The 15,317-nt window shown below is 37.7% G+C and overlaps 1 protein-coding gene across 1 annotated transcript; it reads right to left on the bottom strand.

The window, feature by feature from the left end:
• Window positions 1–1,526: 1,526 nt before the first annotated feature.
• Window positions 1,527–3,705, bottom strand: cryaba (crystallin, alpha B, a). Its single transcript, XM_051679363.1, has 3 exons — window positions 3,457–3,705; window positions 3,145–3,267; window positions 1,527–2,300 (listed from the first exon to the last, which is right to left on the bottom strand). Exons 1-3 carry the CDS (start codon window positions 3,646–3,648, stop codon window positions 2,109–2,111), a joined length of 507 nt encoding a protein of 168 aa, XP_051535323.1. The 5' UTR covers window positions 3,649–3,705; the 3' UTR covers window positions 1,527–2,108.
• Between the last annotated feature and the right edge of the window lie 11,612 nt (window positions 3,706–15,317).

Below are 15,317 nucleotides of genomic sequence, written 5' to 3'. Positions count from 1 at the left end.
TTCATTTTCCGTGTTTTAGACGATCGGTGATCAGCTCAGTTCACACAGCTCAAGCGGGCAAATCCCCAACACTATGCCTGAATTATTGAATACATTCTTTCTTAATTACTCTTTTTGAAAACATTGTTAGTGCACTGTTAATGTCTTCCTGTATAAAATTTCTCTCCTCACATTTTTGTAAAAATGTATGTTTCAATTAAAATCATTTAATTATTGTCATAACCTTTTTATGGGCATCTTTGTTATCGTTAATGAAATAAAAATATCCCTAAAAAATGTATCATTATTTTTCGTTAAAAAGATTTACAAAGAACATGATGGTTTTCAAATAACATTAATGAATTGTCATTCATTTTTCATGCATATACTATTTTGACAGCACTTCGCAGGGTGGGCTGGAACGCCGACAGGGGGTGCTGCAGCACCCTCAGCACCCCTATTTCCCGCGGCGATGCACTTGCTTTGGACCTACAGAGCTGAGATATTCTTCTAAAAATCTTCCTTTGTGTTCTGCAGAAGAAAGTAAGTCATACAGTTACACCTGGGATGGCATGAGGGTGAGTAAATGATGAGAGAATTTTCATTTTTGGGTGAACTATCCCTTTAAGCCACACTTAAAAAGGAATGAATGTTATTGCATTAGATACTGTATCAAACCAAGTGGTCCCATACAGAAACATAATATATGGCAATGTTCATACATGAGTTTAACTGATATAAAAGTCACATGGGGTACTCATTTGAAAGAAAGACAGCATCATCTTTTCAAACAAAATACTTTACAAAAATCATTAAAATAATAAATGAATATACAATCCAAAAACTCAGACGAACACATTTGCATTATGAAATCCTTTTCTGTTTTTTAAATGTTAGTGGAACATGTCCATTTGATAAACAACTATATCTGTTGGACCTTGAGGGAAATGGATTTCAAATGTCCATACCTTAAAAGAAAGAGCAAAAACTGCTTTGAAAAATGGAGTTAGTTGATAGAAAAGGTCTAACATAATTTGTTTGCAGATGCCATTTGATATGATAATTTTGTTATCTAATAAATTGTACGTGTGTCTCCAGTGTCTAAATACTTTTTGAGGTCACTGTAAAGAGGCAAACATGTGTACAACTTGGTATGATTATTACAATTGGTTAATGCCAGTTAGAAGCAGTTTGATGTCCATAGAAGACAACTTTTGGTAAACAAGCAGAAACAACCAATTATTTTTAGTTTTTAATGAGCATCACCTAGCAACTGCAACGGTCACAAATTACGGTTACTTGTTAGTTATAACACATCACTTTAAGAGGTATGGTAAAAATAAAACGCATTGGGAATGACAGTAATTAACAAAATGTATTATGTGGTGGTAATAACAATAGCCACACCCCTTCCCTCATCAGTCCAAACTCAAATTTCACCACATTTTACAAGGTGTCTGGTCATAATGTTTGTGATCCATGACATGTTCTTGTTGTACCACTGACCAATTTGTTTAACTGTTTTGCAGAATAGATATACAGCCTGATACAGATTAGACACATGCATTTATTCATCACTTTATTGCTGTCCAGTAAGTGCAACAATAATCAGCAAAACACATGCAACTCAGTTAGTCCATTGGTTTAGACCCCAGTATCAAATAAAGATGTTTTGTTTACTTATATTGTGAACTTTACATTCAAATACACAACATAGCCTAAGACAGATGACTTTCCCATTATTGACCTATATACCCAACATTTTGACCTGTGTATTTCCAAAAACAGGGCCAGTGCTGCACAACATCCCATTTCAATTGCTTCCTCCCAAAGCCAATGTTACAATTACCATCCAAGTCAGCCACATGATTACATACAACTCTGCACTGTAGGCCATAAATATAACAAACCAAACCAAACTTGTATAACAACCTGCGCTTACTGACTATTCTTCTGTGTGTTTTTTGTCTGATATTGTATTGTTCACTCTAATTTGGACAGATATTTCTGTTTACACAAAATTTTGAGATTCTGTGATTCTACAATAAAGCATGTGATCTTATGTCTGTATGTTGGAGCTGCTGGATCTTGTTTGGAGACGATAAGCAGGGGTGCAGCTATGGAAAGGTTTATTTCTGCGCTGCTGGCTTTTCTCCACAGGTGATGGAGATGTTGCGCTCAGGGATCTCTAACAGTTGGCGAGGTACGCAAATGGTCAGTACCCCATCAGCAGACAGAGAGGAGGTGAAGGCACTTGGGTCCACACCAGCTGGGATCTTATACTTCCTGTAAAACTCTTTCACCACAATGCCATGCTCATCCTGTTGCAGAGTGACAGACAGCTAGGGTCAGAAATGAACCATGTACAAAACAGCCAAAAGTTGACTTAAATGTCCCAGATATTTCAAATGTGGGGGCAAAACATGTCTCTAATTAATATTTGATATTTGGTATAAAATATATAATAGGTTAATTATAAAGCATATCTATTTATGGACTATTTGCACACTCTCTGAAGACCTGCCTAGGTACCCTTGTTTTGGTTACATATTTGTGGCCTTAAGGAGACAAATAATTATTTATTTTTGTTCTCAGATGAACAAAACATATATATGTACCTTTAGAGGTCCACATTAGGTCCTAAGGTACAATTATTTACCTAAAAGGAGATTTTTAACTTGAGGTCCAAAAAAGGTCTCCTTGAGGGTCACACCCCAGTGACAGCCTTTGTACTGTAGGCCTACCTTAAACATTTTTTTTCCTGAGAATGCAGCTCAATTTCTGTTTGTATTTTATCATTAACAACCATTATCATTCTGACTGAGAATTTATTTCAATTTTTTCAACAGAAGTATTTGACATACTTGGCTGTCACACAGTGTTTTTATTTGTTAGGAAAAAGTATGCCACCAAAAAGGTAAAAAAGTCACTGAAAATTAATTCCAGTGGGCAAATATTGCCCCTTAATAAAAATAAAATAAAAAAAAAGTTAATGTTTAAAACTTGTGACAGACACCATCTATGTCATTATAGATAAATAACAACCATGGCACATATTATTGTAATAAAACAATAACACCATTTGGCCTACCAAGATTAATTCATAACATAACAGCAACATACAAAAGGATGAATAAAGAAAAGTTTATACATTTATTTTGTTACCTGTCGTTCATCATGTTTTCCATGGATCTCAATATAATCGTCATTGACCTTCACTGTCAGTTCTTCTGGAGTGAAGTGCTTTACATCCAGGTTGATCACAAAGCGATCTCTTTCCGATCGCACCTGTGGATCAGAATAATGTCTGGCAACCAAAATATTGCAAAAACACTGAACACATACACAGTTCTCACTGGAATCCATTGTAGCCATAATATAAAATGATTTATTTTATAGACTATGGAACATGTTGATAAAGAAAATTCTATAGATCAAAATGAACAGCGGAGACAGGTTGCAAGGAGGTTTCCTTACCTCTGACATGGCAGTATCCCACGAATTTGGAAAGCGCCAGAAATAAGGACGATAGTAAAACATGGTGTAGAAGGGTGAAAAAAATTCACTGTCAGGTAGGTGTTCTCCAAAATACTGGTCATAAAACCGATGTGGGAAGAAGCCTGGGGACCAGTGACGGCGATGCCAGGAGAGTTGGATAGGAATGTCCATTGTATCACAGCAGAGTGGTTGTAGATGACAGTGGATCTGCAACAAGTTCTGCTGATAGCCCCTGTATTTATGGCCCAACATTAAACCTTGTGTCAGCAACCTACCCAGCCACCCACTGATCCTTCTCCAGTTATGAGGTAAAGTGTTTTTTGCTGCTCTCCCCTCTGGCTCATTCAAATAAAACCCTATTAAATCACCCTTCACTCTCTCTGAGATCATAGAGTCTCAAACACAGGAATCTGAATAATGCCACTCTGCTCACAAGCCTGGAAAAATATTTGACTGGCTAAGTTTTGAATGGTTTTGAATGAAGCCTCCATGTCAGCTGGCCACAGCCCCAGCAAGGGCTTGTGCCAGGATGGATTCTGCTCCCCCTGCCCTGGACGGGACTCAACCAGATACAATCTGCTCCCTCCTGGCTCGCATTAGAGGAGAACTCAGGCAGAAAGATAATGTTATGGCCTAAAATGGATGGGACTGCTGTAATCAGCAGGATTGGTGATCTGCTTTCAGTCAGCCTTGATAAATGAGTCCTCTAGTCCAGGAACATCACTGCCACTGCCAGAGATGGGCCTGGATGCATAATTTCAGATGACCCCCTACATATTATCATGAAGTCAGGCCTGTGATTTCATTCAAACTTGTTGGCCAATATGGCAAAAACATATTTCGTGATGTTATTTATTTATTTTTTTATATATACATTACTGAAAATGTATTTTAAAATACAAAAATGGCATAAAATATATTTGTCATTTATTTTTAAATTTGAAGGTTGAAACAGAATATTTTTGTTTATAACATGTTTTGGCCAGACAAAAAATATTTTTCTGCATGGGGAACAACAGTAGTGGAAGTCTTACTCTGTATCAGGGTGTCTCAGATGAACATTCAATTGCAATTAGAATCTGTCCTTAAAGACTCTGAAGTGTACTTCTAAAAGTTGACAAAAGATATACACAATCTTTCTATTCCAAGAAAGCAGACCAAAAATATTGCACTACACAGAATTTTATCCAATCAAATGCTCTCTAGAATGAGAATGTTCCTCCCCTAATACCACCTGTGACTGGTGAAAAATATTAAATCATGGATCATGAATCTGATGTAATTAAATTCAGTTGGCACTTAAAAAAGGAATGGCCCAAACTGTGTGTATCAACAGGAAAGACACACAAGAAAGAAAACTGCTTTTGTCAAGCAATTTCATGAGGTCTTTAGAATAGAATAGAATAGAATAGAATAGAATGTTTATTTCAACATGACCAGGCCGATGGAAATTTTGCTGGTAAGTGACCTAAGGTTTCTACCCGAGGGGAGCAGCTGAAACCAGTCATGAACTGGGTGAGATGGATACCTGATAATCTGTTTGGCATGTGATGGTTCATTGAATGTAAAGAGATTCCACTGAGGGTAGAGCTGTCCTTGTGATTACTAAGGTTTTAGTGACAATTCGTTGCAGTTTTTTTCCCTTTGTAATAGTGTCAGTGTTGCCATATCACACACTGATGGATAATGTGTAGATGCTCTCCACGATGGCAATGTAAAAACATACTAAAAGGTGCTGACTGACTCTAAAGTCTCTGAGGAAGTAAAGTCCTTGACATGCCTTTCTGATAAGGAGGTTTGAATCATTTGGCATTATAAAGTGCTGCTTATATGTGTGCCCAGGAATTTGAATGAGTCTGTTATAGTAATTTGTTGCCTGTTGATAGAGATTGGATGTCCACACTTATTTCAACAGTGTTTTAAGGCTTTTGGTGCATATTGCACGCACATTTTTGTCATGTAGTCTGCTGCAAGCAGTAGTTGTTACATTTCAGAAACTTTAAATTAGATGAGTCAAAATCTGTTTTGAGTAGTACAGAAGTAAGTTTGAACACCCCTGACCTGACCAGTGTTAGGTGTAGCTAAACACAAGCAATGCTAACTGCGTTTTTGCTACTAGGGTACATTTTTCAGTAGTGTGACAGCTCCATTGTTTTCCCAATTTACAGTAAATAAATGTTTGGTTATCACAATGCTTTTGGTTACATGCTATTATGGTGTTATTATGGAGTCTGATTTGGTGTTAACTGTTGTATTCAGTACAGCATGCACCAAGAGCATAGGTTTGGTTTGAAAGTTGGTAGGGACATATTACAAGGAGGACATTATTCAAAATCTTGGTATTAACAATGAGAGAAAGTTTAGTGTCTACAGCAGGGGTCGGCAACCTAACCTAACCTAACCAGCATTGGCACGCAGAGGGGTAATCACTGGCACGCCAGCAATGGCGAGAGAGGAGTAGACTTGTAAGGGTTTCCAAACGATTTTCCCTACTCAGTGATGCACCCACTGAAAATCATGTTGGAAGAGCCCTGGTTTTAGGAGATTCTATTTTAAGGAACATGGAAATAGAGACTCCGGCCACTATTGTTAAATGCATTTCTGGTGCCAGAACGTCTGACATCAGATCAAATTTACAAGTGCTGGCTAATGCTAAATGTAGATTTTCTAAAATTGATATTCATGTCAGCACTAACGATGTCCGGCTTCACCAGTCGGAGATCACTAAAGATAACACTATGTAACACAATTTTTGTTCCTGGGTAGTAAGTGTTATTTCATAATTGCTTATCCCTCAAAATTATAGAAAATGGCTATTATTCTCCACAAACCTTGCTTTTGTGACCAGGACAGAGATATGTTGAAATTTACCTATTTCCAATGAGAAAACGGGTGAATTTGTGTCTTTTCGTTCACATAAAGTCAGAAAAACAACAACATATGAATCCAAATTAACATGTATTTATAATAAAGTAATACAAAAATGACTTCAAAAGATTTAGAAGTGAGTAGTTTTTCGAGATTTACGATTATACTGTAAATCACTTTCACGAATCAGCCCCCAAATGTAGTCTCCCATCATGCTCTCGTTATACTGTCCTTGGTAGTGGCGTTCAAAATCCAGTAAATCCTGTTGGAAGCACTCGCCTTGCTCCTCTGAGTACGCTCCCATGTTCTCCTTGAATTTATCAAGATGAGCATCAAGGATATGGACTCTGAGGGACATCCTACAGCCCATTGTGCTGTAGTTCTTCACCAGAGTCTCAACCAGCTCCACATAGTTTTCGGCCTTGTGATTGCCCAGGAAGCCCGAACCACTGCGACAAAGCTGTTCCAAGCCATTTTCTCTTTACTAGTGAGCTTCTTGGGGAATTCATTGCACTCCAGGATCTTCTTTATCTGTGGTTCGATGAAGACACCGGCTTTGACCTTTGCCTCAGGCAGCTTAGGGAAGAAGTCTTGAAGGTACTTGAAGGCTGCCGACTCCTTATCTAGAGCTCTGACAAATTGTTTCATAAGGCCCAATTTGATGTGCAGTGGTTGCACCTTCCAGGGTCCAACAGTGGCTCCCACTTGACGTTGTTCCTCCCCACAGAGAACTCTGTCTGCTGTGGCCAGTCCCGCCTGTAGTAGTGCACCTTGGTGTCCCTGCTGTCCCAAAGGCAAAGATAGCAAGGAAATTTGGTAAAACTGCCTTGGAGATCCACCAGGAATGCCACCATTTTCACAGTCTCCTATGACCTCCCAGCCGTACTCATCATACTTCAAGGCGTCCAGCAAGGTCTTGATATGTATCCACTCAGGCAGCTGGAACTAAACTGAACTGGTGGGCTTAAGGCCCCTGCATTTTTACAACTATTTATATTACTGGAAAGTTCTAGAAAGTTCTAGAAGTTACTCCAAGTTTACTCAGCACTGAATCTATCTGGAATGTTCTGGAAAATAGGTAAATATCACTGTCCTGGTCACAAAAACAAAGTTTGTGGGGAATAAAAGCCATTTTCTATACTTTTGAGGCATAAGCAATTAGGAAATAACTCTTACTACCTGGGAACCAAAAAAAAAAAAAAAAAAGGTTACAGGGACACGGTGCAGTGTTAAAGAGGTGTGTGAACTTGCAAAAATTATGTCAGACACTATAACATGCTCTGGCCCCCTCCCTGCTCATCATCGTGATGAGGTTTATAGTAGATTAGTGTCACTGAATGGCTGGATGTCTGAGCAGTGTCCGGAGAATAGCAAAGGATTTATAGACAATTGGAAGAGTTTCTGGGGTAGACCTGACCTACTAAAGACAGACGGACTCCATCCCTCCAGGGAAGGTGCCACTCTCCTCTCTAGTAATTTGACTTAGTCTTAATAGTGATAGTATTTGACTAACTGGGTCCCAGGTCAGGAAGCAGACAAACTGGCTAATCTGAACGTCTGCTAGCTGCCTTGAGACATCACACAGGTCACATAAACAACAACACATAGAGACTGTATCACCTAGATATCACATAGAGACTGTGTCTGTTCCCCTAACTACCAAACACAAACCCCTTCCTAAATCATTTAGAAAAAATTTGATTAAGATCAAACTTGAAAATAACAAACAAAATTAAGATAAACATCATATCAAGGTAGGGCTACTAAACATTAGATCTCTTTCAACCAAAGCACTAATTGTAAATTGAATTATTACAGATCATTGTTTGGGTGCGCTCTTTTTGACTGAAACCTGGCTTAAACCGGATGAATATATTAGTTTAAATGAATCTACTTTCCCAGGGTATTGTTATAATCATGGGCCTCCCCTGAACGGCTGAGGAGGAGGTGTTGCTGCAATTTACAGTTAAGTTTTTGGTGTTACTCAGAGGACAGGATATAAGTTTAAGTCTTCTGAACTAATAATGCTTAATATGACACCGTCAGATACAATTAAATAATCTCTGTCATCTTTTGTGCTTGCTACAGTATATAGATCACCTGGGCCATATTTCGATTTCCTTGGTGAATTTGCAAATTTTCAATTGGATCTAGAAGTTACTGTAGATAGCTTTAATTGTTGGTGACTTCAACATTCACATAGATAATGAAGATGACACATTGGTATTAGCATTTATCGATATTCTAAACTCACTTGGAGTCAGACAAAATGTGACATGACCAACTCATCCCCATAATCATACGCTAGATTTAATTTATATGGAGTTGATATTGATACTATAGAAATTCTGCCGCAGAGCGATGACATCCCAGATCATTACATCATCTCTTGTATCCTGCGATCAGCTAATGTTACTCAATCTACTTCATGCTATTCTTTCTTTCGACCACTAAAGATAGCTTCACTAATAATCTTCCAGATTTATCTCATATACTCAGTAAGCCAAAAAGTCTCTAGAAGAACTTGAAGTAATATCAAAAAATATAAATACAGCCTTCTCTAGCACTCTTGATAGTGTCGGCCCCCTTCGATGAAAGAAAATTTAAGAAAAAAGCCCCGCACCATGGTACAATGATCACACTCATGTGCTCAAGACAGCAGCTCGGAAAATGGAGTGCAAGTGGAAGAATGCAAAATTAGAGTTATTTCACGGTGCATGGAAGGATAGTGTCTGTAGCTACAGACAGACACTAAAAGCTGCCAGGTCAGCATATTTTAGCAAATTTATAAAAAATAACCATAACTATCCTAGGTGTTTATTCAGTACTGTGGCTAAATTGGTTAGCAATAAAGCCTCGACTGAACCAGATATTCCATCATAGCACAATAGTAATAACTTCATGAATTTCTTTACTGATAAAATTAAAATAATCAGAAATAAAACTGAACTTAATTACACAGAGATCAGTTTTAAGGCCTCTACTTTTCTTCTTATATATGCTTCCCCTGGGAGATATTATCAGGAATCGTGGAATAAGTTTCCACTGTTATTCCGATGATACCCAACTTTATATTTCTTCAAAACCCGACAAAATTTCACAATTCTCCAAATTAGCAGAGTGTATCAATGAAATCAAAGATTGGATGGCCAGAAATTTCCTTCTACTCAATTCCGACAAAACAGAGGTACAAATTATTGGACTAAAAACCTCTACAAATAAGATATAATTTGACTCTCGATGGATGTACTGTTACATCGTCTTCTACAGTGAAGAACTTGGGTGTTATATTTGATACCAATCTGTCCTTTGAAAATCAAATTTCCAATGTTTGTAGAACAGCATTCTTCCACCTCAGAAATATTGCTAAGTTACGACACATGCTCTCTGTTGCTGATGCAGAAAAACTAATTAATGCGTTCATGACCTCAAGACTAGATTATTGTAATGCATTAATGGGAGGATGTCCTGCAAGTTCAATAAATAAACTTCAATTGGTTCAAAATGCAGCAGCCAGAGTGCTGACTAGAACCAAAAAATATGATCATATTAGCCCCATTTTATCATCGTTACATTGGCTACCTGTTAAATTTCGTATTAATTTAAAAATTTTGATAACTATGTACAAAGCTTTGAATGGTCTAGCTCCACAGTACTTAAGTGACCTTCAACCACACTATACTCCATCATGTTCATTATAATCGCAAAATTCTGTCGTGTTAATAGTTCCTAGAATATCAAAATCCACAAAAAGAGGAAAGCAGATCATTTTCCTATTTGCCTCCTAAACTATGGAATAGTCTCCCTAACACTGTTCGGGATGCAGACACACTCACTCAGTTTAAGTCTAGACTAAAGACTCATCTATTCACCCAGGCATACACCTAATTTATCCATCAACTCACAATTAGGCTGCTTTAGTTAGGTCTGCCGGAACCAGAAATATTTATCATGCTCTATAACTCTGCAAAAAATTGAATGGCTAATATTATTCTCTTTGATTCCCTGTCTCAACCTCGGGATTCATATCCCGAGGTTACCAGAGCCGGCCAGATCCACCTCTGTTCCTGCTTGGTGTCAGACTCCACTGCTATGTGTCTCTGATTGATGACGACTAAATGCAGCTGGTGCCAGCCAGACATCACTTCAGTCTACTACAATGGACTTCAGGGGATGAAATTAGCTGATGCCAACTCCATCCATAAGACATGGGATGCATCATATGCCATTGCCTGAACCTTGGACTTAGGATAGACCTCACCGAAATAACCTGCTGGTTGAACTGCGATGCACCTCACTGATCTCTGCCTGCATCACCTTGGTCTTATGATGGACTACACTCTTATAATGGAATACATAGACTTTCAATTATTTGCCAGCAAAAGCCTTCATCAGCCTACTAACAAAGGACAATGCACCAATGAGAACTTCTGGAGTTTATCCAGACTGAACTTCAAAGACATTAGTCATTAATCTTACAGTTCATACAAAATCTTTGTATAAACACTGGCCCTTAACACTTACTTAGTTTACTAATTTTAAACCATGACCTTCTCTGCACATAAATAACTAATATTGGCATTATATTCATGCTGGTTAGCCAAAGGAGAACTGGCACCCACAATGAGCCTGGTTTCTCCCAAGGTTATTTTTCTCCATTAACCAACATCTTATGGAGTTTTGTGTTCCTTACACAATGATGACTCAAAGACTTTATAGATTTAACAGTTTTCATTTTCTGTTAATGCATGATTTTCTGTAAAGCTGCTTTGAAATTGTGTGTTGTGAAAAGCGCTATACAAATAAAAATGAATTGATTTGACTTGGCTTTTCCTATCTACACCGACGTTCTTCTCCAATGTGCAAAATAAAAATGTATTGGCTATATGTATGTTATACATTGTGCGCAGAAAATATCAAATATTATTGAAAAAGGCCAACATCCTTGCGCTGACATAGACCAACTCATTTTGACGAGGTGCTTGCTCGACTTTCTTGCACACGCCTATGTCGTCATAGAAACACACACTTACTAGACACATGCCTAATATATTCTGCTCCCTGTATCTTTATAAACTTTACGGATGGATGCATTAAAATCACACCGCAAGTTAATTTGATACCGAAAAAATTATATATCATGCAGCCCCACGGGCCATCACTAAATTCTTAAATTATAGTTGGCAATCAGTTGCCTGCAGGGGTGACTAGCAAGGGCCCCGGGCCAATTTTCTTTTGGGTTCCCCCAGTCCAGTTATCTTTTAAAGTTGAGATCTACATGCAACAGGGTTAGGATGGGCAAGGAGGAGGCAGGAACCAGCTGAACAATCAAAATAATGTTTAATGAAAACTTAAAAAGACACAAACATAAACACACACGGCAGCTGCGTGTGGCTCTCTCTCTCTTGAACTGCCACATCCTGCTCGACTTTATCCCTCTCCTCAGCTGATTAACCCGATTGGGGGCTGGCCGTGCGCACTCACGGCCCGGCCCCGCCCCGCCCTCCTCCTCGTCACACAACGCAATCGATTTTCATTGATTTAAGTCTCTTTTAATACCTGTTCTGTTATTTACAGTCAGATTCATTCAAACACACAGCACAGATGTGGTAAAGAAACCGCTCAAACGAAACACGTTCGCTGAACAGCCACTGTCATTAAAGAGACAGTACCATTTTAACGTTTGTTATATATAATGTAAACTCAATGTAAATACTACAAATTATGCATACAAAATGCATACATTTAAAGGTGTCATAATAAATTATAAAATATTTTAACTTCATCAAACACTTTAGATATTGATGAATTTAACAAATCCAGTAGGCCCATACAATATCTATGCAAGGATTTGGTGAAATTCGGCAAAGAATTCAGGCAGTTCTGGCTCACACTGCTATATCTTTTCTAACTCATCTGAATGATGGGGTGCGTTCCTATTTTCTTCAAAGACTTTACCCTCCATTGTGAGAGCTTTGAAGGGCTGAAAGTTGTGGGGCTCAAAAATGGTGGTCATTTTTTGGGAAATTCTGTGTGGAACAACCCTACAGCTTGCTACCATTATTATTCTTCCATTAAAAAACCTGCTACAGCATAATTTAAGCCTTTTCAAAGTGTCCAAAAATCCCCTAGACTACATTACATTGACAGAATATTTAAATGAGCTATGAGTCTGTTTTGGAATGTTCGTAATTTCAGATTTTCAAAACTTTCACATAAGCCCTTCAAAAATGCTGTAAGCAGTTTTAGCGTTCTGAAGATTTCACGTGACTGAGCCATTGTATTAGCCACGCCCTCTCATTCCAAAACCCTGTCCTCCAAATATAATTTTGAGACCAAAACTGAGCAAAAGAGCAGCATTGTTTGTTCCTGTGGCTGTCAAATTCAACAGTGGTACAATAGCGCCCTCAACTGTCAAACATTATGAATCATAGCCTCAGTGATCCGCTTCAAATACAACACTATGAGAACGAGCAAAATGACTGACAGGTGAAAAGCATCAATGTCCGTGGACACATTTTTGTTTGCTGTTTACAGAGTCTAGAGCTGTCACAGATATCTGTGAGATATCTCAGGACACATATTTCATTAATATCTTTGAAGGATTAGGAAACGTTAGCTTACAGCACCTTTAATATACTTTAAGAAGCTTTCTTTCTTTCTTTCTTACTGTTAAACCTTTAAAAAAATTATAACTTAAAGCATTTCAAACTATTTTAAACTTTCAGACAAGGTTTTGTCAAACCAACATTATAGTTTGTCTCAACAAACTTTACGTATCTAGTTTAATCAGTACTTTTGAACCACACAAAGTAAAATATCAAAAGTTTCTTTTAGGGCAAAAATGCAGTTGTAGCAATGAATAGTAAAATAAACGTTTGTGTTCGACAGCCCTTTTATACAGAGAATAAAGCTTATCCCTATAAAGCTAAACATATGAAATAATAATATTTTTTAAACCTTTTTAAACCTATTTTTCTGTAAAATAATGAATTTAAAGCACATGTTGCTTGAATTCAATAAATACTCATTTTGAAATATCAGTAACAATATAAACGTTATTGTTAATTTTACTTTATCAAAATCAGCAAAGATTTCACTTAAAGATGAGTGCATCAAAATATGAAGGTCGCTATTTTGGAAATTATTTTACAAGGTCTTCTACTTCCAGAAGAGCATGCAAACTTTCAGCAGGCGGTGTTATAAGATTAAAGAGTGGCTCAAAAAATTTAATTAGAAACAGGAAGGCAAAAGGGTCCTATAAGAGGGCTGGGGGCCCTTATAGTCACAGGGGCCTGTTGAAGGGGCCTTGTATAAGCTGTGGGGCCCACATATTTAAGCATATACAAACATTTGTTTTCAAAGTTGATGGGCCGCGAGAACTTGCAGCCCAGAGCCACAGCCCCTGGTAGTCAACGGCCCCTGGGGACTGGCCTCATTGGCCCGGTCTGAAATTCCATCTATGCAGTTATACTAGCATTTTAAAATCCTACACCTCTAATCCACCCCCTCACCTGGCACAGTCATTCAAATTCGAAGGTGTATTCCTCAAGAGGGGTTTACCACCAGTAAAAGCTGAATCTTCCAATGGGCAACTCAGGACATTTTTTTGACTTATTCTTAAGTATTTTTACACAAAAGTATGCTTGTTTAAATCTATTAGTTTAAAGAATTGGTCCTAAGATAAAAATGCAAATCCGCCCGTGTAACCTTCAGAAAATGATTTTAAAAAGCCCTTATACTGTAACCACAAATGATTGTGATTGGTGCATCCTGAACAGTGCTGAGAAAAGTAACAGGTGCCACGTGACCACTTTTATGCACCCTTTAAGTAGACGTTGGACAATAATTTACTCATGAATAATGATGCTGATCATTTTTTATAATCATTCAAATGAAATCAAAAACAAATTTAAAAGTTAAAAGTTATAATGTATTTTCTAAGTGGTAAAATTGATTTTCTGAAAGTTGTTATGGTGGATAGGAACATGTCTTTATCTAAATTTACGCCTATAGCATGCACAAGTAAAAATATTTACCAATTTGCTGGAACAATTCCTCTGACTAATCTATTTCAGTAAGAGTTATTTTTTTTTTTTTTTTAATTAATTTCCAACATTTCCACTGCCATACTCTGCACAGCAAGTGGAAATGCACCCAGGGATCAATATGGTTGATTATTGTAATTGTGTTAACGCACTTTCCACTGATCACCTGACAAAAATGTTACTTTTCCAGTATAGTTTATTTCATAAAGGTAATAAATGTGCAAGGTTTACATTTTCATAATAATGATAGTTATCCAAAGTTTCACACATAATTCCACCAATAAAACAACAAAAACCTCAACACCCTCAAGAGTTCTCTCTCTCTCTCTCTCTCTCTCTCTCTCTCTATAAATAATACAATTAGAATAATCTTTATGTATAAATTAGTTTGAGCAAAGTTCTTGGCTTGACTGCAGTCTAAGGATGCCTTTTAAAATGTCAGATAAATGTGTTTATTAAGTAGCCTGGCATCGTGATTTCAATAATTATTTAAACATAAGGCCCCTTTTAAAAATAAACAGAATGGATGTTCATTCCACTAAATGAAACAATGTTTTTCCCCCTGATACATCTCTTGATGTTTATACATTTTTCATTTGACTGAAAGCTGACGTGGTAATAGTCAACCATATCTCTCGTGTCCTCTCTCACTTTCTCTCGACATAATATGACAGTTTAAAAAGTGATTCACACAGTAAATCCAATGCACAAATCAGAACCTGCATCATGACAGTGGAATTGTGCTATTTTCACACAGACACAGCCCACCAGCATGGATTAGCGGAAACGCCCACTTTTTCAGTCTGCCCACACACATCCCCCCCATCCAGGAACCCGCTGACCGCTCTGTGTGTGAGGGAGGGGTGAAGATCGAGGAGGGGAGGGTAGACACAGGCAGGGCTGTGACTCCTGAAAAAGAAACAA

This window comes from Myxocyprinus asiaticus, chromosome 39, assembly GCF_019703515.2.
Source record: "Myxocyprinus asiaticus isolate MX2 ecotype Aquarium Trade chromosome 39, UBuf_Myxa_2, whole genome shotgun sequence".
Classification (NCBI taxonomy): domain Eukaryota; kingdom Metazoa; phylum Chordata; class Actinopteri; order Cypriniformes; family Catostomidae; genus Myxocyprinus; species Myxocyprinus asiaticus.
Note: the sequence above shows the minus strand (reverse complement) of the source record. Positions and strands in the feature narration are given on the sequence as shown.

Coding starts and splice junctions, on each gene's coding strand:
- cryaba (XM_051679363.1), bottom strand. CDS start 3,648: ATGGACATTCCTATCCAACTCTCCTGGCATCGCCGTCACTGGTCCCCA. Junction 3,268..3,456: donor GGGATACTGCCATGTCAGAG/GTAAGGAAACCT, acceptor TCTGATCCACAG/GTGCGATCGGAAAGAGATCG. Junction 2,301..3,144: donor GAAAACATGATGAACGACAG/GTAACAAAATAA, acceptor ACTCTGCAACAG/GATGAGCATGGCATTGTGGT.